We start from the raw sequence: 18,951 nt of genomic DNA, 5'->3' as shown, positions 1-18,951 counted from the left end.
GTGTTGTGAGAAGTCCAGCTGAGAGCAGAGCAGCTGTACAGAGACCCCCACCGCACTGGGGACAGGCACAGGAGGTGGTGCCAGCAGCTGTGGGGCTCGAGCCAGCACTCTTCTGGCCCAGGCATCATCTTTGGAATCCAGAAGAGACTATACATGTCTTTGAATGTAGTTTAGTCTCCCTTCCTCAAGCTGAGGTCTTTTTCCTTGGGAAATTCACTGTTCCCACAATAAAGCAATAAGAATGCTGTGTCATTTTCTATGAGGTTGAGCCCTTTCTCTGTTGGTTCATTATCTGGGTGCTGGTCTGGAAGCTTTAATTATTTCTGATTATCTGTTTGCTGGAAGGTTGGATCATTTTTGTGATGTACATGAACTTACTAAGAAATTGCATTTCAAGTGAAAAGTGTGTTTTCTGGGACAAACCTCCCCATCCAAAAGAAACTGAAGCATTCCAATCACCTAACAGGAGTTCTCATTTTGAAAAATTCATCTTTCAAAATGGTGACAAAGACTTTGACCATTGTTTCTTTTCAGTGAAATGGAAACTTGTGTCCTATAAATGCCAGTGGTGATATGTCACTGACAGATTTTATGAAAATCCTTTCGCTAGGATTTTTCTCCTGAGAAGCCTCAGAAAATAAATGTAAACAATAACGATGTGATGGCTGTGGAATGTGGTTTGGAGGTTGCTGACCAACAGGTGCATCTTTGATTGGTTCCACGTGAGTTGTTTTTACTTGATGACCAATCATGGTCCAGCTGTGTCGGACTCTTTGGTCAGTCACAAGATTTTATTATTCATTCCTTTCTAGCTTTGTGATGTCTCCTTTCTCTTTCTTTAGTCTAGTTTTAGTATATAATTTTCTTATAATATAATATAATAAAATAATAAATCAGCCTTCTGAAACATGGAGTCAAGATTCTCATCTCTTCCCTCATCCCGGGGACCCGCAAACACCACCACAGTGATACAGTTCAGAAAGGAGAAGAGGGAAGACATTTCAACTTCCCTTTCTTTGTAAGAGTCTCTCCTGTGAGTACAGAGCATTACAGTGCAGCCAAGAGGTGGACCAGAGTTTCCAAAGCGAGTGTTCCATGAATAATCCTGGTGCAGCTGTTCCCCGAGCAGCCGGCGTCCACGTGGAGATTTCACATCGTGTTTTGTGTCTTTGTCCTTGTCTGCTCTGCACATTATGTTCTGGCTCAAAGAATGTCAGCTCTTTGGGACAAATGCTTTCATGCCTATCAGTACAGAGTCTAACAGGGTTGGATTTGGCCTCACAAATGGGGATCTTTGCTCTATTGTGATATAAATAATAAGCTTAATGCCTAATGGACTTGTGGGAAAAAGGTGTCTTTGCTAATTATGCAGTAGCCTTATCTCTTTGAAAAAGATGCAGGCAGTAACGTTCCCAGTAAATAAATGAAACTTCCAACAAGCTTCTGGAAATACTGAAGTAAAGCAGAGCCAACATACCATACCTGCTGAAGGAGGAGGAGATGGGAAGGAAAAAATAGAAATCATCTTTTGCCTCACTGCCCAGAAAAGTGTCAGGAAAGTGAGCTTGTATTTGAGACAACAGAGCATCAAAATGGAGAAGCAATTTACTTTACAGCCCTCCTTTAAAGGCTCTTTAATTCTTAATGCAGTCCTATAGTCAGGGCATAACTGTCCTTTCATTAGATAAATATATAAGTGATTGCTGCCAGTGTTCAAAAGTAATGTCAGAGCTGATGTATAAGCATCACAGACTTCTCCATTAGAAATCAGCTAAAATGGATGCAAAATTCCTTTTAATCATACTTCTTTGGAAAGGTCTGCAGCTTGGATTTGTAACTGTTCAGCCACATTTGAGTAATTGTTTATTATTTTGTTATTTATAATTTTTTCCTGGAGCTCCTGAAAACTCCTTCAATTCCATAGAGAATTTAAAAGTGCAGGGGAAAGTTGGCTGACTGTTGCTAAGCAAGATATCTGCAGTGATTTTAAAAGGTGTTGAGCAACATCCAACACATGATTTTGAGCTTATTCTTAAGAAATACTCTCCAGTTTCACACTGTGTCAAAGCTACACAGGTACTTGGCACAGGTGGAGGTGGGCCTAGTGAGAGACACTGAGCTCACTTTGTCTTCAGGAACATTCACCCACAATATCCACAACTTCAGTGAGGGCCCTGGGGAACTTAGAGAGGCTCAACAGTTTTGGTTGTCAGCATGCATTTTTAAATTTTAATTTTTAAAATTTTGAGCCTTAAGCATTTATTATTTTTTATGTGCTGTAACACAAATTTTTTTTCGTTTTATTCTTGGCTTGTCTCTTTACATAAGCAGAAGCACTCCCATAACTCTGGGCATTCAAGCTACTGGAGATTCAGTTGAGGGTTTGGGGAACTTGACAGAAGAGGCACACATTGTCCCATATCTCTTTTTTTTTTTCTGTTTACCATAGAATAAAAGCATACTATGGACATCACTGTTGATTGATTTCAAACACTGATTTAAATCTTTGATTTTAATCATGGTTTGTTCAATAACCCAGGAAACCTTGATTAGACTGACTGATTGTAACCTTGGATTACATTTAGATTTTTAATTAGAAAATACTAATTGATAAACATGAGGGTACTTCATATCTGTACACATCTACTTAACCTAATATAGCTCTGCATAAAGTCATCATATTATTTAACATCTACATTTTTCCCTAACAACTATTTTTGCTAATGAGTTGTCAAACTCTATTTGAATTAAAGTTGAAATTTTATTTAGAATGCATAAAGTATCTGTGGATATTTTTTACTTTCAGAAATTTGCTAGATACATGAAGAATATAAATGAATTAAAATATATTTCAGTTTTGGAATTTATATTTTTCAAGAGTCTGTAGTTATGAAACTATTTACTTTGGATCTCCATGACCTTAAAAATTTTGAAAGTGGAACATCTTATATACCCCAATTTTGAATACGAAAAGGGAAGCAAGTTTATTCCGTATGTTTTCAGATCCTACTCCTAACTCCAATTTATTTAATACTTTAAAATTTAAATCAAATCCTTTTTCTTTAATATTACTATTTAATTCTCTATTTTTTTAGTCTGAATTTGATTGTAATAACCTTGCAGGGCAGCTTCATTTATGACTTAACCCACTTAAGCATATAGTGGGTCTAAAATTTTACCCCACCCCCCCCTTTTAAGAATAAAAGAAGCAAATCAACGTTCATGACATGATAAAAGTTCAAGAAATTATGCAAACTCAAGCAGAGTTCCTTTCTGGCAAAAGCCATTAGATTGTGCCTAAGAATATGCAATTCTTTAATGGCACTGGCCAATGTGTATGATTGTTTCAAGATGATTTATTCCTTTGAAGAATGCTTGCAGTCTTTGAAGCATTTTCATAATTTTAATTACTTTCTAGGATTAATTTTATTTCACTTTATGTCCTGACTCAGAAAAATGGGTGAATTACTCAAGTAGTCTCCATTTGCACAGCTATTTCCTAGTTTATAAGGACTGGTATTTTAATGCTGCTTGATAAATTGTGTTCAATCCTTCCCTGGAGGTATAGAAGCTTTGTTAGAAACTTGACCCCTGGGTGATAGAGATGCAGCAGCAACTGCATTTAAAATATAGTTGTGGCAGGGCAGGAAGTGTCTGATTTATGAGTTTTCTGTCAGAAAATTCCTTTTGAAAAGTAACTGTTCTTCAGGAAGGTGTTTGCAGTCCAGTTTCCCCATTTCTTTTGGATGCTTTTGTGTTGCAGTAAATTGGACAGTACTAAATATGTGTCAGTTCTTGCTTGCCTGTGTGTAACCCCATCTTGAACTTGGCAATCAAAACACATCCATGTCCTTGGGTTTTACTGGAGGAGTGCTACTCCAGAGCTAATCCCAAAGGAAGTTCTGGGGGAGGTGCAAGGAATTCCTCAGTAAATGGGTGTTGCATGAGCAGGGATCACTAGCTTGGAGAACACAACTAGAAGGGAGATCCCCAGGGACTGGAGTGTCTGGGAATTGTCATGTTCAGAAAGCCTGCCAGGTAGCAAGTCAGGAATCAGAGGTCACTTCAAAAGAATGTGAAAAGTGAATTAGCTGTTAGCCAAACCTTAGTTTGCCATATATTATCTGGGCATGAAAAGTTTCCTAAAGGTTGTCATAAGTTTCATTCCTTTTTTTGGGAAGTTTGCACCCTGTTGGAATTGCTTGTTTTCCAAGAGTAACAGTTGAAAATTGTCCAAAATAGTCTGCAACGTGCTGTCCATGAACTGGGTATTAAACAATGAAGCTCTGAGATAATGGTGCAGTTCCCTTGAGGTACTGTGAGTGGGAATTGTGACTTTGAATTCTGAGTACTGAAATGTGGTAAAAGAAATGATGGGATAAAAGACTGACCTCAGCTTATAAGTACCTGGTTCTGGTTTATCCTTTAGAGTACTTTTACAGGTGGGGCTCTGGGGGTGCTGGGATGGGAAGAAACCCCAAAATTTTATCTTTCTTTTATAGGACAATTAAAAACTCTTCTCTTTCATTGTGGATGTTTGCTCTTTCTTCCTCCTCCTGTTTCATCCACCCTCTTATTCTCAGTTCAGATACCTGTGTGAAAGATTGGGTTGAAGAGGGAACTGGGACTGGTTAACATGGTGATGCACTTTTTTCAGGGACAGTCTGCTGGAGTAATGTGTCAGAAGGTCATTTGGTTTGGTCTCCTTTGGGAATGAGGAGTAGAAAGATGTGGAAATGAGGAATTGCCTTTCTCTGTTAAACACTTAAATCAATACAGACCCAACTGGGGGTGGGGAAGAGCATTCAACCTTCTGAATCACTTCAAATTAAATCAGGTGATGAAACAGCAATTTGCAGTAATCACAGAATCATTTAGGTTGGAAAAGATCTCTGAGATCATTGAGTCCAGCTTACACCCCAATACCACTGTGCCAGCCAGACCATGACACTGAGTGACACATCCAGGCTTTGCTTAATCAGCTCCAGGGATGGCAACTCCAGCACCTCCCCAGGCAGTCCATTCCATTCCAGTGTCTAATCACACTTTCTCTGAGGAAATTCTTCCTAATGTCCAACATAAACCTACCCTGGTGCAATTTAGATCATGCATAAAGATATTAAACAGGACTGGGCCCCATCCTGGCCCCTGGGGGACAGCACTAGTGACTGGTCTAATGATACATCCAAGATGTACAACAATGTGTGCCTTAAGCAGACAAGTCAGTGTTGGGCACTCAGATGCTTCCAGGGACTTGTGCTGCAAGCAAAGAATGCCAGTTCATGCCATTGGGATTTCTTTGCCTATTTAATCAACTGAAATAGTTTTATTTTCTCTAACTACTTGTTTTGAAAATATCAGTTTTTCCCAACTTGCCATTTATAATAAACTGTCAAAGCTATACTGCACTTCCCATGGGAAATTTATTTCCCTCCATTGTATGAGCCCAGCCTCTTATTGTTAGATTTCAAGAGTACAAGGCTGCTTATGTGGGTTTGTTTTGCCTTCAGCAAAAGGGCAATAGTGAATTTGTTCTGACAAACATTTCCCATCCTTGCAGTGGCAAAGAGAAGGGGTTTGGCAGCAGATTTCCTGAGTTACATGCTCAGATTGAAATCCTGCACGTAAAATTCCCAATATTGTATGTCCTTCTTTGACTTCCAGAACTTAGCACAGCCTCAATGACCAAATGGTTATGCTTTAAACTTTGAAAATGTTTGTCATGCTGTGAACATGGTGAGTTTGTATTTTTAGCTTTGACAGAAATACCTTGAAGATCTGGAAAAGCCTGCATGATATCATCAACCCTTTCAATTTTAAAGCAAGGCTTTAGAAGGTGTTGCCTGCTCTGTTGTTAAAGGGTGACTGAGAAAAAACTGTGGTCTCCCCACCTCTATGAGAAATTATAATTGCACAACCTTCAAATTGCCACAGAAGAATTACTGGGATATAAGTTGTTTTTCAAGGTGACTAAGAGCTATTTATACTTAAGAGATTTCTTGACCTTGACTCCAGTGATCATATTTGCCTCTTTCATCACTTGTAAATCACTGGCTCTTTAGGTCCAGCTATGTTTGACAATGTATTTCTGTGTAAGTCCAATGAAAACTTATTGTTTAGGTATTAAAATAATAACAAAAATCCCCCCAATTCTTCCCTGCTTTTCCTGTTTCAGAACAGAAACCTGCTGGTGCTGTCTCTGTAAAGCTCACATATCAATGTTTGGTAAGGAGGGGAAATAGATACAGAGAGTGTAATAAGAGTACAAAATACCTGTGACCTGTGGGGGTTGTGGCAGCCTCAGACTTTATCTGTTAGGTATGTGATGGCCATCAGGAGTGAAATGAACTCCTTGGTGACTTATTTAAATCAGACTGCTATTAGCTTTGTTCACAGAGCTAACCCTGCATGGAGCAGAGCTGGTGTAATCATTCACATGACTTTGCATATCCCTCTTTATGAGGACAAAAGCACACAGAGATGGTTTCTCCTTCAAAAATCATATGGGATAGGCAGAGAATGTGGGATGAAGACATATTTGCTATTAAATTTGTAAAGCAGTCCATGTGGGAGTGAGTAAAGTGTGCTGAGGGTTAATCCCAGAGCTGCATCAGCTCTGAGCTCACCTGTGCACTATTGGCTGAGAGCAGGGGAGGGAGGCAAAGGCAGAAAATCCACTGCTTAATTTAGACAGTGACAAATGGCTTGCTGTGCAGGATGCTTCACTCCTGGATGTCTGGGGTGGTGCAGATGCTAAAAAGGGAAACACATTTTCTCATATCTTTACAAGCAAGGTGTCATGGGTGGCAGCTCAGCCTGACCTGTGTCTTTTAGTGGGGCTGCTAAAGGTGGTGGCAGAGTGGAGGTCTAAATCATACATTATATTATAGTGGTGTGCCCTGTCCCCCCACTTTCCCATGCTTTTGGGCTGGCTGACTCCACAGCACAGTTCTTTTGTCCAGGCATTTTGTTTGTACCCAGACATGTCAAATGTGACCTATATCTAAGTGCATATGGGAGCTGTACTGCTCTCTCTGCATTTTCACCAGCACACTGCACTGTCCGCCTCCTCCTCCGTTATCTTGGCACTGCTGAATGTGCCACGTGCAAGGAATGGCAGTAAGGAAGGATCCAGGTGATGTGGCAAAAAGAAAATGCAAGAAAGCTCAGATTCGAGGGGTGCAGTCTGTTGGAGCCAGGTGAAGCCAGAGAGCACCATGGGGGGAACCATTGTACACAAATTCAGGAAGGATTGTCAGGTTTTTCAGTCTGCTCTGGCATACGGTTGTGGACCTCTGTTCTTACCTCAAACCCCTTTTATTTGCAGCAGGTGCCAGTTATAGGTTAGACTGATACAGATTGTGCTTAATGTGATACTGAGATCCTGCCTGCAGACCCTGGTGACATTCAGCCAAGGGCTTAAATGTGCCTCATGCAGGCCTGAGATCATAATGGCTTTTATTTGTAGAATTTGGATGAACAAATGGTCTTTTCTTAGCCCAGCCCAGCCCTATTCACTTTCTATTTTAGGAGATAATGATAATTGCAAGCTTTCCATGTATATACCAACAGTTTTGTCAGAATTAAAATCAGATTTATTTAAAAGCCATTTCAGACTAATACAGCAGCATTGGGCTATTAGTTTACTTTGCTTCTAGACATTCAATATGTCTGTTGTATTAGCAGCATGGAAATGATAATTTCCTTTTGCAAAACACTTCAAGGAACCCAGAACGAGTGTAGATGTCACTGGTGTTATAGAATAATAAAAGGATGTTGCCCACCCCTGTATTAAACATGAGCACAATACTAAGTCTGGTGCTCAGACTTACTGTGATTTGGCTTACAAAGAAGCAATTAAACAGTCAGAGGTACTTCATGGATCCCTGCTTTCCCCAGGTATCTGGTTTTGGCATCAATAAAGATGCTGGGTTAGGTAGACCTTTTGTGTAAGGCAGTTTCTCTCTTCCCACTGCCTTGGAAATTAGGTGTTTTAAAAATCTCTTTATTGATTCAATTTCTGAGAAAATTCAATTTCATGAAAAATGTTTCCCGGACAAAAATGAAAACAGCATGGAAAATACAGCAGGTTTTTTGAGGGAAAATATCTCAGGGAATGCATCCCAGTGTGCCAGGCCCCAGGCTGGCTCTGGAGGAAGCCAGGAGTGCTGGGGGCTGAGAAATGGGCGCTGTTTTCAAACTGAGCTCAGCACCCACTGGGACTGAGGACAGGACCCCATTTGCTCTCACAGTCCAAGCCAGGTTGCATGGTTTCAGATTCAGCTGAAGGAAATGAGGGCTGGAAGGGTCCTCAAGGGGTGATGCAGTCTCCTCCCCAAACCAAGGTGAGATCAGTGTGCCAAAGCCTCGCTGACACGTGTTTGTGCCTTCCTCTGCCTGTGCTGGACATTGCAGAGCCTCCCTCCCTTGGTGACCTGTGCCAGCCTTTGCTGTCACCCCAGCCTGGCACGGAGCCTTCAGCTGTCATGGCAGAACAGAGGGATGCATTACATGGTGTCACTCCTTGTCATTTCATCATTTCAGCTTGTAACATATGTCCTCTAGAGCAAAGTCCTGGTATGAGGACATCTCAGGGCTGCTTTTCAAGTCCCAAGTCGTGTCAAAAGTGTGTGACTCACATTTTGTCATAAGGTACCACTGTGCTTAGTGCCCCTCCCCTCCTTTTTCAGGGGATTTGAGAAGAAGAAGAAGAAGAATGCTGATAGGAAGAGGGACATGCAGTGGTGGATTCCTGGATTGCAGGAATGTGCAGCATATATTTGGGGTTCTTTTGGCCCGTTATCCAAAGTCCTGCCCTTTAGTCAGAAGGGCTGACTCTGCTCCCATTATCATTGTGATAATAAACTTGGACTTGCCCTTCAGCAAGGCATGGTGTTGCCTGGGCTTAAACCCATCAGGAGATGAAGGTTTTTGGGCTGTGCCTGCTCAGTCAGCTTGAGTGTTGGAGCCAGGGTGATGTATCCCTGCTGCCTGGGCTTTACAGCTCACATTGCTCACTTCTGTTTGTCTCCATTTCTTTGGATTTGTTGTTGTTTCAGGCATTCACCAAAGGAGCACCAAGTCTGGGGATAGTAACACCTGGGAAATCTTTTGTTCCAGGCTGTCTCTGTGGCTTCCATGAGTGGCTCAGCTGATGGGCATTCCCTTTCCACTTCACTGGGCTTCCAGGCCCTCCCCTGCCCCAGTCCTTCTGTCCCCTGAGGCTGGGCACAGCAGCACAACCCTTGCAGTTCAGTGCTGCCTGCCACATCAGTCTCTTCAGATCCTACCATGTGCTGGGCTGCCCCTTAACAGGAAATCTTTTTGAGTATTTTATGTTTGAAGGGAGAGGAATGGAAGCTTGGGGCTGAGCTAGAGAGCTCTGATGTAACATGAGCCATTGTGGCACCCCTGGGACAGAGTGCTCCTGGCTTCTGCTTCCCTTTCTGCCATCAGGGTCCTCCAGGACTGATTGCAGTGAAAAGTGACCACCAGGAAAGTTCCAAAACTCCTGAGCCAGAGTCCTTTTGCCAATTAGAGACCAGGAGAGCTTCAGTTTCCCATAGCTGTGGGGGGACAGCAACACACCCTCCCTGCAGTGACAGGGCTGCCAGCCCTGCCCTGGGCTAGCCCTGCAGGCAGGTGTGTGCCAGGGCTGTGCCTGCAGGAGGGTGTGTGCCCTGGCTGTGCCTGCAGGCAGGTGTGTGCCAGGGCTGTGCCTGCAGGAGGGTGTGTGCCAGGGTGTGTGCCAGGGCTGGCCCTGCAGGCAGGTGTGTGCCAGGGCTGTCCAGGCAGGTGTGTGCCTTGGCTGTCTCTGCAGGAGGGTGTGTGCCAGGGCTGCCCCTGCAGGCAGGTGTGTGCCAGGGCTGTCCCTGCAGGAGGGTGTGTGCCAGGGCTGTCCAGGCAGGTGTGTGCCTTGGCTGTCTCTGCAGGAGGGTGTGTGCCAGGGCTGTCTCTGCAGGCAGGTGTGTGCCAGGGCTGTCCAGGCAGGTGTGTGCCTTGGCTGTCCAGGCAGGTGTGTGCCAGGGCTGTCCCTGCAGGCAGGTGTGTGCCAGGGCTGTCTCTGCAGGCAGGTGTGTGCCAGGGCTGTCCAGGCAGGTGTGTGCCCTGGCTGTCCCTGCAGGCAGGTGTGTGCCAGGGCTGTCCTTCAGCAAGGGGCGCCACTGTCCCTGCTCCCTGTGCCACACGCGGGGCTCTGCTGCCACCCAACGGGGACAGGAACAGTGCTGGCCCTGCTCTCTCAGCTCCGTGCAAGCTCTCAGGGTCTTGCTAAAGCAAAACCAGACCCTGGTTGCTGTAGAAGACAGGAACTTTCTGCAGTGAGGACTTTTTGGTAGCTTGTTCCTGACAGAATCTGGAGTTTGTACAGAGCTTTCCAGGTGGTCTTTGAGTCACAAACAGCATGAAAAACAGAATTACTTTCCCTCTTCTACTGAGAATGTCTGTAAGGAGAAAGACTGAGTCTTTGTGCAGGACCTGGGGAGGGTTTAAGGAAAGGAAGATGTGCCTTTGCACTGCTGTGCAGTTCATCCCTTTGGCTACCAATGCTGTGACAGGCAGGCAGTTAATTAAGGTTAATGAACCAAGCAGCTGACAACAAATGCATCTGTTTGCTTGTTTGCAGATTGTGCTGGCTGTGGAAGAGACATCAAAAATGGACAAGCATTGCTAGCCCTGGACAAGCAGTGGCACCTGGGGTGCTTTAAGTGCAAGGCCTGTGGGAAGGTGCTGACTGGGGAATACATCAGCAAGTGAGTAACCTCTGTCTGCTTCTCTGCTGAACTCCTGGCACACTTTTAGCTGCTAGCAGAGAAGACCTTGCAGCAAAATTCACATCTGGAAGTCCTGCTTTGACCACCTTTGCATAGACACCAAAGTGTTTGTTCCCAGAGAGAGCTGAGCTGGGAAAGTGAACTGCAAAGTGCAGCTGAAAGCTCATGTTTAATGATGCCAGTTTATATTTAATACCAGTCTGAAAGAGGTATCATTCCACATTCCCAGAGAGAATTAGGTGGATTGTTGCACATGTTTTCTGTAGTAGCCAGATAAACATTGTGTCATTTTGCTTCCCAACATGTGATTTTGAGGACAAAAAAATACTAATTTGTCCATTTCTTACCTTTTCTACATAATACAATAAATGTGATGGTGTGATTGACCTGACATTGTATTTCTCATCTCCATATAAGAAACCAATGAAGAGGGTTTTGAGTTGAAGAAGGTGTAGAGGAAGAGAATAGGGAAATGATAAAAAGAGCAGAAATGAAGATACAGATTATTTTTCCCCCTTCAAGCATATAGCAAAGAGAAAAAATAATGAAACAATGTACATTTCACAAACCTGTTATTTGGGTGTATATTTTATTTATAAGTAATTTCTGTAATTTCTCAAAAACAATCTGGTGCCTGAGTAATGCTCCTAGGCATTTCTAGTGTTTCCACTTTTACTGTATGTTCCTTGTTCACACAAAATACTACATTACCTTACACTTAAAAGTAACTGCTTATGGCCTTGCAGCCTACCAAAGACTTTTTTTTTTTTTTCTGAAGTGAACAAAAACTGTCTGCTTGTGCTAGACTGTGATTTCCTCTCAACCCCAGAGACAGCTACACTGATTCCCTGGAGCTGCACCACTGTAGGTGTAGAGAGTCTGCTCTGAAGAAGGAGGATTACTTCAGTAGTTTGTCCTGGATGCCTTCTCTGGATGGAAATTTAAGGAATAATTCTAAGAGGCATTAGTGAGAATGTTATTTTTGTTTCTTGTGCTACAAAGTGTTTCCCTTGAACTCTCCCCATTTACCTGGGTCTGTGTATAGGAGTTCCAAGCTGAAGACAAATGAAGAGAGTAAGTCATGCTGTAACCTGTTTAATAAGAAGTGGTTTGTAATTTGTGAATTTTCTTTTTCAGAGATGGTGCTCCTTACTGTGAAAAGGACTACCAAGTTCTTTTTGGAGTCAAGTGTGAAGCATGTCACCAGTTCATTACTGGGAAAGTCCTAGAGGTAGGTGTTCTGTGAACTAGAGTTTATGAAGAATTGAGCCACCCATTATGTCTTCACCTAACTGCAGAGAATACAAAAATTCTCATAGAAAGGCTTCCTGCTGATTCTAGAACAAAGTTGCTGATTTTCAGAATTATTTTCAGTGCTTTCGTTTTGCAGTCATCTGGAAAAGTGTGTGATATAGAATTAATTGCATTAGTTTCTATGGATCTGTGGTTTCTGTTTTTCTCTCTTCATAGTGATCTGCAAAGCACATTGCACTGCTTATTCTGTCAGATTTAATATATTTACAGAAATAATTTAAGTACTGGAATCACTTTTGGCAACTATAAGTTTGTCAGAACTTACCACATGAGATTTACACATGATTTGAATGATGCTGAGAAGATGAGAGGGAGAGATGTGCTGGAGAGGTAAATTATGTGTTCAGAAATGAAAAGGCAGAAACCATCTGAATAATCTCCTTTGCTGACTCTTATTTGGAGTCCTCAAGGTTCTCACTGAAACCACTCAAATATTTTTAGAGATGTCAGCACCACCCTCCATCTGTCATGGCTCTGTCAAGTCCCCTTTGAGCTGGAATCCTTGAACTATGCTTGGGTTCCTCTGTGCCATCACTGAATTGTTTAAGGGGCCAAAACACAGAGGATCTTCCTTGTCATTGAGATTTGAGAAACAAAACTTAACTCTTGTCCCTGTAGGAAACTGCTCAGTGGAAAGAACCTAAGCCTTGGGCTCAGATCAGGAGCTGGAGTGTATGTTTTTGAGCAAATAACTGAAAATATACCTGAAATTGTCACAAAAATAAAAGCAGCTGGAAGTTGCAAGTGACAAGTTGCAGGTTCCCTTCTTTGTGTCCCATCTATTACACATGTAAGACTGGGTCAGCCCTGTTGTAAGAAGTTTCAGGCTTGACATAAGATGGTATTGTGGTTTAGTTGTGGAGGTTTCTCTGGCTCAGCATCCAGAATATGAACCATGAGGGACTCAGAGCTCCTGTGGACACCCTGAGCATTTGGAAGGATGCACAGTTCTTTCATTAGCCACACTCTCAGCCTGCCTCCTTTGAAATGTGTGTCTGATTCCTTTGGAGACCTGCACAGATAATTACTGAGAGCAGCCTGGCTTTTCCCCTGAGTAGGAAGGCTGTGACTCTGGCTTTCTTCTTCTGGCCTGCCACCATCTGCTTATCTATTCCTGTCTACTGATGAGTTTTTGAAATTTACTATTGTGCATTGGAGACACTGCAGTTGCAATGCTGTGCAGGAGGCTCTGCAGGAGAGAAGTAATTGGATTTGTGAGATTGGAAAACATAAAATAATTCTAAAATTGTTTTAGGTGTACATGACAGTTGCTGTCACCTATAAGCAATGCAACCTGTTCAGATGAAAATGACAAAAGAGAGGGTTATTGGAGTCTGTGGAGGGCTGGGAAGAAATAAACTATTTCTGTCTGGAGCATTTTGTGAAGTTGCTGTGACTATAGCAAGGTTGCACTCATGTTACTCCTCCTAGCATCAATGAGGAAGAAACCTAACTGTTTAAGGGGTCATGAGCTGTATCCCATCAGAACTGCATAAACTGAGACTGAGGAAAGATTAGTTCAATTCACCTGGAACTTGGCTGTCCATCATAATTTAAGCTAACATTCATTCATAATTTACGCTAACATAACATTCATAACATTCATAATTTAAGCTACCATTCTGTATCCCAGAACCTTGGTGCTCATTTTGGCCCCAAGGTGAGTTTCTCACTTCATAGCTCTTATTCTTCTACGGCTATTTATTATCAGAAGATGAGACAGCATTTGCTGCAGAAAGGGAGCATGTCCAAACTTTTGCAAGAGTGTCCCTCTTCTCAGAGTCAAATTCTAATAGAAAGGATAAAGTTTTTTCTATTTAACCTGGCCCTTGCAGCATCAGATTTTTCTGATGAATTAGAAACAGACCTTTTGAATGATACTGTCAGTAATGGAAACATTAAGCATGCTAAGTTCTGGTTCAGTCTAGAAATTTTACTTGAATATTTGTGGCTCTCACTGGTTATCAGAGACACAACCCAAAATACTGCAGCAGAGGGCAGCAGTGGTTCTTAGCACATAACTGAGACCAAACTCCTTGATGGCCTGTAGAACTTTTGTTGCTCTGATTGCTGTCTGTAAGGTGTAGGCTGGCCAAGTCATAAGAAATTTTCACCAAAAAAATCAACATTGTGTAGGCAGGGAGGCCATTCAGACACTGGCTTTGCTGAATTGCAGTGTGTATTAGCAGCTTGGATAGTCCATGATTAAAGTTCTCCCAAGTATCATCTGGGAATGCACATTCAGGACAGATATTCAGACACTCTGTGTCTTTTTAAGTTTGGAAGATGCAGGTGAGCAGCTACTGTTGAACAATCAGAGCAGTTATCACAACTGTGGGCTTGCTTGGTGGCTCCTCCCCGTCAGACACGCACACTTCCAAAGGGGCAGCACTAAATACTGCCTCGAAATATGGCTCAAGGAACTAATAAGTCAAAAGCTAGCATGGGAAAATCATGTGTCAGCAACGTGTGTGTGTCCCCTTGGGCAGGAGAGGTCATGTAAAGGATGGGGTCAGGGCATGACACAAATCCTCTGCTAATGATGGAGAGGAGATCGGAAGCAGCCACAGGAGATAATTCACAGCACAGGAAGCCACAGCTCACGGAGGGCTGCAGGCCTGTTTGAGGCAGGACAATTAACAATCTCCTTATCCTGTACTTGAAATCACCCACAACCTTTCAGTTCACCTGAAGTTTTAATTTAGATGAAGCTTGAGATTCTCAGAGGAGGATTACTGTCTTCCCTCTTTGTTTTCTTTGGGAAATGTGGGTATTTTGGATGATTTATATCATATGGGTTGTCTCTTGTTCTGCTGTTTCCCCCTTGAGAAGGAAACCATAATTTTGGTATGAAGTAGCACCCTTACAGGAATTGTCTAGGTAGAGGTTATGTCTGCCCAGCCCAAATTATGCCTACTAACATGCAGTCAGAAAAAAACCCCAAAACGCTTCATATTTTGCATTTGTTAATAAAAATGATTGTAGCAAATGTCCTGTAGTAAACATAGTGATCAGTGTATTTCATTTGTCAATAAAAGAATTCATTATGTCAGAAGCAGAATCTGCTATCTCATCATCTTCATCCAAAGAAATTATTAGAAGTGGTTGAAGGGAATTATATGGTACATTTTGCACAAAAACTTCCCTCTAATGGATCAGAAATTATTAGCAGCAAGCCCTTTTGGTGCTGCTTTATTTTCTGCTTATTCCATCCAGGGCAGTCTGTAGAAATATTGAAGGGAGATGAAAGCGTGAAAGTTAGATTTGGGTTCACAGAGGCTGGTGCTGTCTATTTTACCTGTAAAAACCTATTTCACTTATTTATTCATTTTGAGAAGTTGAGATTCTTTGCAGCATTTCAGACTTGCAACTCCTCCTTGTTTTGTCCCTCAGTATGGCTTTAGCACCTCTGAGAAAGTCAGATTTTTCAGTCTCCTACAGTGAACAGCCAGCAAGACAGACAGCCACTCCTCCTCATGTGCACCTAAGAGTCTTCATCTCAGCAGCAGCTCTGCTGTGCCCCTCAACAGCACCCATCAGAAAAGCCAAGGTTTGGGTTCAGACTGAGATTCAAGGCCAGACTCCCTCCAGCCACTCTGTAGAGATGATCCCTTTGCTCAGTTAGGAAATGCATTAGGAGAAAGGCAGGACTTATTTTGCTAATATCCTCAAATCATGGAAGAATGCTCTTTTTTCTCTAGGTCATAGGTGTAGCAACTTTCAGTAGCCATGGAAATATGCAGGAAAAATACCATGTGCATTTAAGTCAGCTCAGATATTTGTGATGTATTATTTGGCACATTGCTTTCTGTGCCAAATACTCACAGATGATAGATGAGTGCATGCCAACACAATAAATGTGGTAAATGTCCAATATGAAATAGATATTGCAACTTTCTTGAGCATAATGAATACTTTAATGCTTCAGTGTTTCAGGAAATGTTGTCAAGGCAACAGAGATCAGTGCTCTTCCTTGGATTTCTCTAGCAGAAAGGAATCTTTAGTTATGAAAAATTACTCTTTTCCCATTAACTCTGGTAAAAACTGTTTTTAGCAGGCAGTAACAGCATAGGGAGAGTGAGGAGTTCTGCACAGACTTCCCACTGAGCAATGGTTTTCAGAGCTTCAGGGTTTGCCTCTTGAAAGATGCCTGTCTAATCCTAAACCTGAAAATTTCTGTGCAACTCCACAAATCTGAGTAAACTTGACCATGTATTTAGCCACTTGAAAGATGTCAACCTAAATGATTTTTGTCTAATGTGTTTTTCATACACAGCATAGCTGCTACTTCAGGGCTTAATTCAAAATATTAAATGTTAAATCATTGAGAAGCTTCCAGCTGACTTCAGAGAATGGTGGATCATCCATGTATTCCATCTTTGCTTATCTAAAATGTCTTACAGCACTTGTGAGCAGTATTCTCTTAGCTCTGCAAAAGAAGAGATGAGGGCAGAAAAAGGTGAATATTTTGCATGAAATTGTATGAAAAGACCGAGGATAAGACTGAGTTTTTACAATTTTCACCTTTTCCAGCTGTAACTGATAGGAGCAGGATTTGATCTCATGATCTAGAGATGTACATATCTGCTCTCAACTGCCTTAACCATCTTGCTACTCCACACATTTATTTTTATAATGCTTTTTGCTTAATATTAATTGGCAAAAAAAAAAAAATAAAAAAGCTATTGTGTGATTTCTCCTGGCTGTGCATAGCTCTAGTTCCTGCTCCAGGGGCTGCTGCCTGCCCTGGGTTTGCTTCCTGTGCACTGTTGAATCTTGCACCCCACCTTGTAAGCAGTGGCACTGTGCCATTTTCACAGATGGACCTGAAAAGAGTCCAGGACACCAGAAGGTTCCCTTGATTTCAGACTGCAAGGTCAGATCAAGTTCTAAATATGTTTGTGATAACTGTAATTTATGCTGAGCTGCTGCTGATTTTAAAGAGGAGTAGTCATTTAAGATGTGGTACTTAACATGAATAAAGTTTAGTACTTGTAAATACTGTTACTTAAATTGCCAGAGTTTTAAGATGTCTCATCTATGCTGTAACTAATTCTGAAAGGTGTCAATTCTGATACACCTGACTTCTGAAGTTGGAAGGAAATAATAATTATGCAAGAGGAAAACCAAACAAACTGTGAAAGCTGCTACATTTGTCTAAGAAAATTGTATCTGTGTTTAAGAGGCAAAGAATGTGACCCAGAAGAGCCTGTAAGTTTCTTCAGATGTTGTTTTCAGAGCTAGATTTAGAAACCTGTGCTGTGAGGGATTCATAGAAGTTTCCGCTGAATCTTTAGACTTGACTGAGTCTGTTCTAAATACTAAATAAATAAACAGATAAATACAGTCACAGAACAACCTTGCTGGTTCCCAGACAAACTGTAAATGGCATTTGAACAATGCCTGTCTATGCCTTTGAAGTGTTGCCTCCTGCAAACACTCACCCATGTCAGCAGCTCTGCTCATGTGAGTTTTAGCATTCAGATGCTTCAGCTGATTGACTTTCAGAGACACTCAGCAGAGTGCATGTTTAAGTCATCTATTCTAGGGAGACTTGGGCTCATAGCTCATGTGAAAACATCACCCTTCTCTGCAGAGATCCATGGACAAAGTTTGTCAGGTACTTCAGTACAGTCCTGTGTTCTTAAAACACTTTCTAGATTGAGGAGCCATGTAGAGAATCTCTTAAACTGGGATTTATTTCAATTCTATTCAGAAATGTTAAATGAAAAAGTAGCATATGGTCTTCTGCCAAATAAAGTATTTAGCAAGGCTGTTTTCATAACAATAATACATAACAACAATTTGTGGAGTTACACAGAAATAACAAATAAAAGGTAAACAAGTATCATAAAATATTTAATTTACTGGATTTTAATGATGCAACCTGTACTGGTAATACAGGTTGATGTGAAGTAAAAGTTCAAACACTTTCATAAATGAAGCAATTGATGAACCAAACAGAGACTGATGATAGGATGGATCCAAACAGGTTTGGTGGTATATTAAAGCTGTGGAAAAATAATATATCTGAAGAATGTACTACCATTCTGCTTTTATAGCATTAGATATCTTCTGCTTTAGGTGTCTTACAGGCTTGGGAGAGACTTTGCTCTCAACCAGTCACTGCTGTCATCTACAGACACCAAAAATAATCCAGGGGAAAAGGCCACAGAGTGTATGAGAGGCAACAGCAGAGTTCAGTGTGTGATTTGTTAGTTCTGTGATTTGCTTTGTTTGTGTTTAATTTTACTGCCTTTAGAATAAAGGAGAAAATGTGAGCGTTGCTTGAACATCCCAGGTAAATGCTGGCAAAAGCAGAAGCACATGCTGTGCTCATTTGCTCTCTTAGTCAGGTGTGTACAGCAGAGCCCAGGATCTTTTTGATTGTGGAAAATACCTGGGAGAGATCAGACAGGGTCAGATTGAAAACTCATCCAGTGTTCCTGGAGTGTGCCTGCAGCATGATCTCGCTCCAAAATGTGCAAACAGGATCAAGGCATACAGGTGCCAGTGGGAAGTGGCCCCAGCACTCGGGCTGCATCAGTCTGAATGGGGCTGGAATACAATCTCAGTGAAACTCCGTGTTTGTAACAGAACTAGAACAACACCCAGGAGGCTGCATAAATTCTGTATAAATTCTTCAGAAGCTGTGGAAGTAATATTTAATAACTTCCAGAGGAGGAGAGCGCCCAGTTCATGGTCAGCAGATGCCTCTCCCCAAGGGAAAAATGTGAATTGTGTGGCCACCAAACAGTGACACACAGGAGTGGTGAGGGAGGGTCCTGCCCCTGCCTGGCCCGCTGTCCTTTTCCTTTTCCTTTTCCTTTTCCTTTTCCTTTTCCTTTTCCTTTTCCTTTTCCTT

The 18,951-nt window shown here is 42.0% G+C and overlaps 1 protein-coding gene across 2 annotated transcripts in view; it reads left to right on the top strand.

Moving 5' to 3' along the window:
* ABLIM1 (actin binding LIM protein 1) overlaps positions 1-18,951 on the top strand; it is a 190,098-nt gene that overhangs the window by 106,879 nt on the left and 64,268 nt on the right. For both annotated transcript variants that reach the window (XM_054515522.1, XM_054515521.1), the window contains exons 5-6: positions 10,625-10,751; positions 11,910-12,003. In XM_054515522.1, coding sequence (XP_054371497.1) covers positions 10,625-10,751; positions 11,910-12,003 — 221 coding nt within the window. The remainder of the gene's footprint in view (positions 1-10,624; positions 10,752-11,909; positions 12,004-18,951) is intronic.

This window comes from Molothrus ater, chromosome 8, assembly GCF_012460135.2.
Source record: "Molothrus ater isolate BHLD 08-10-18 breed brown headed cowbird chromosome 8, BPBGC_Mater_1.1, whole genome shotgun sequence".
NCBI classification, from domain to species: Eukaryota; Metazoa; Chordata; class Aves; order Passeriformes; family Icteridae; genus Molothrus; species Molothrus ater.
This window is presented reverse-complemented; position numbering and strand designations above follow the sequence as displayed.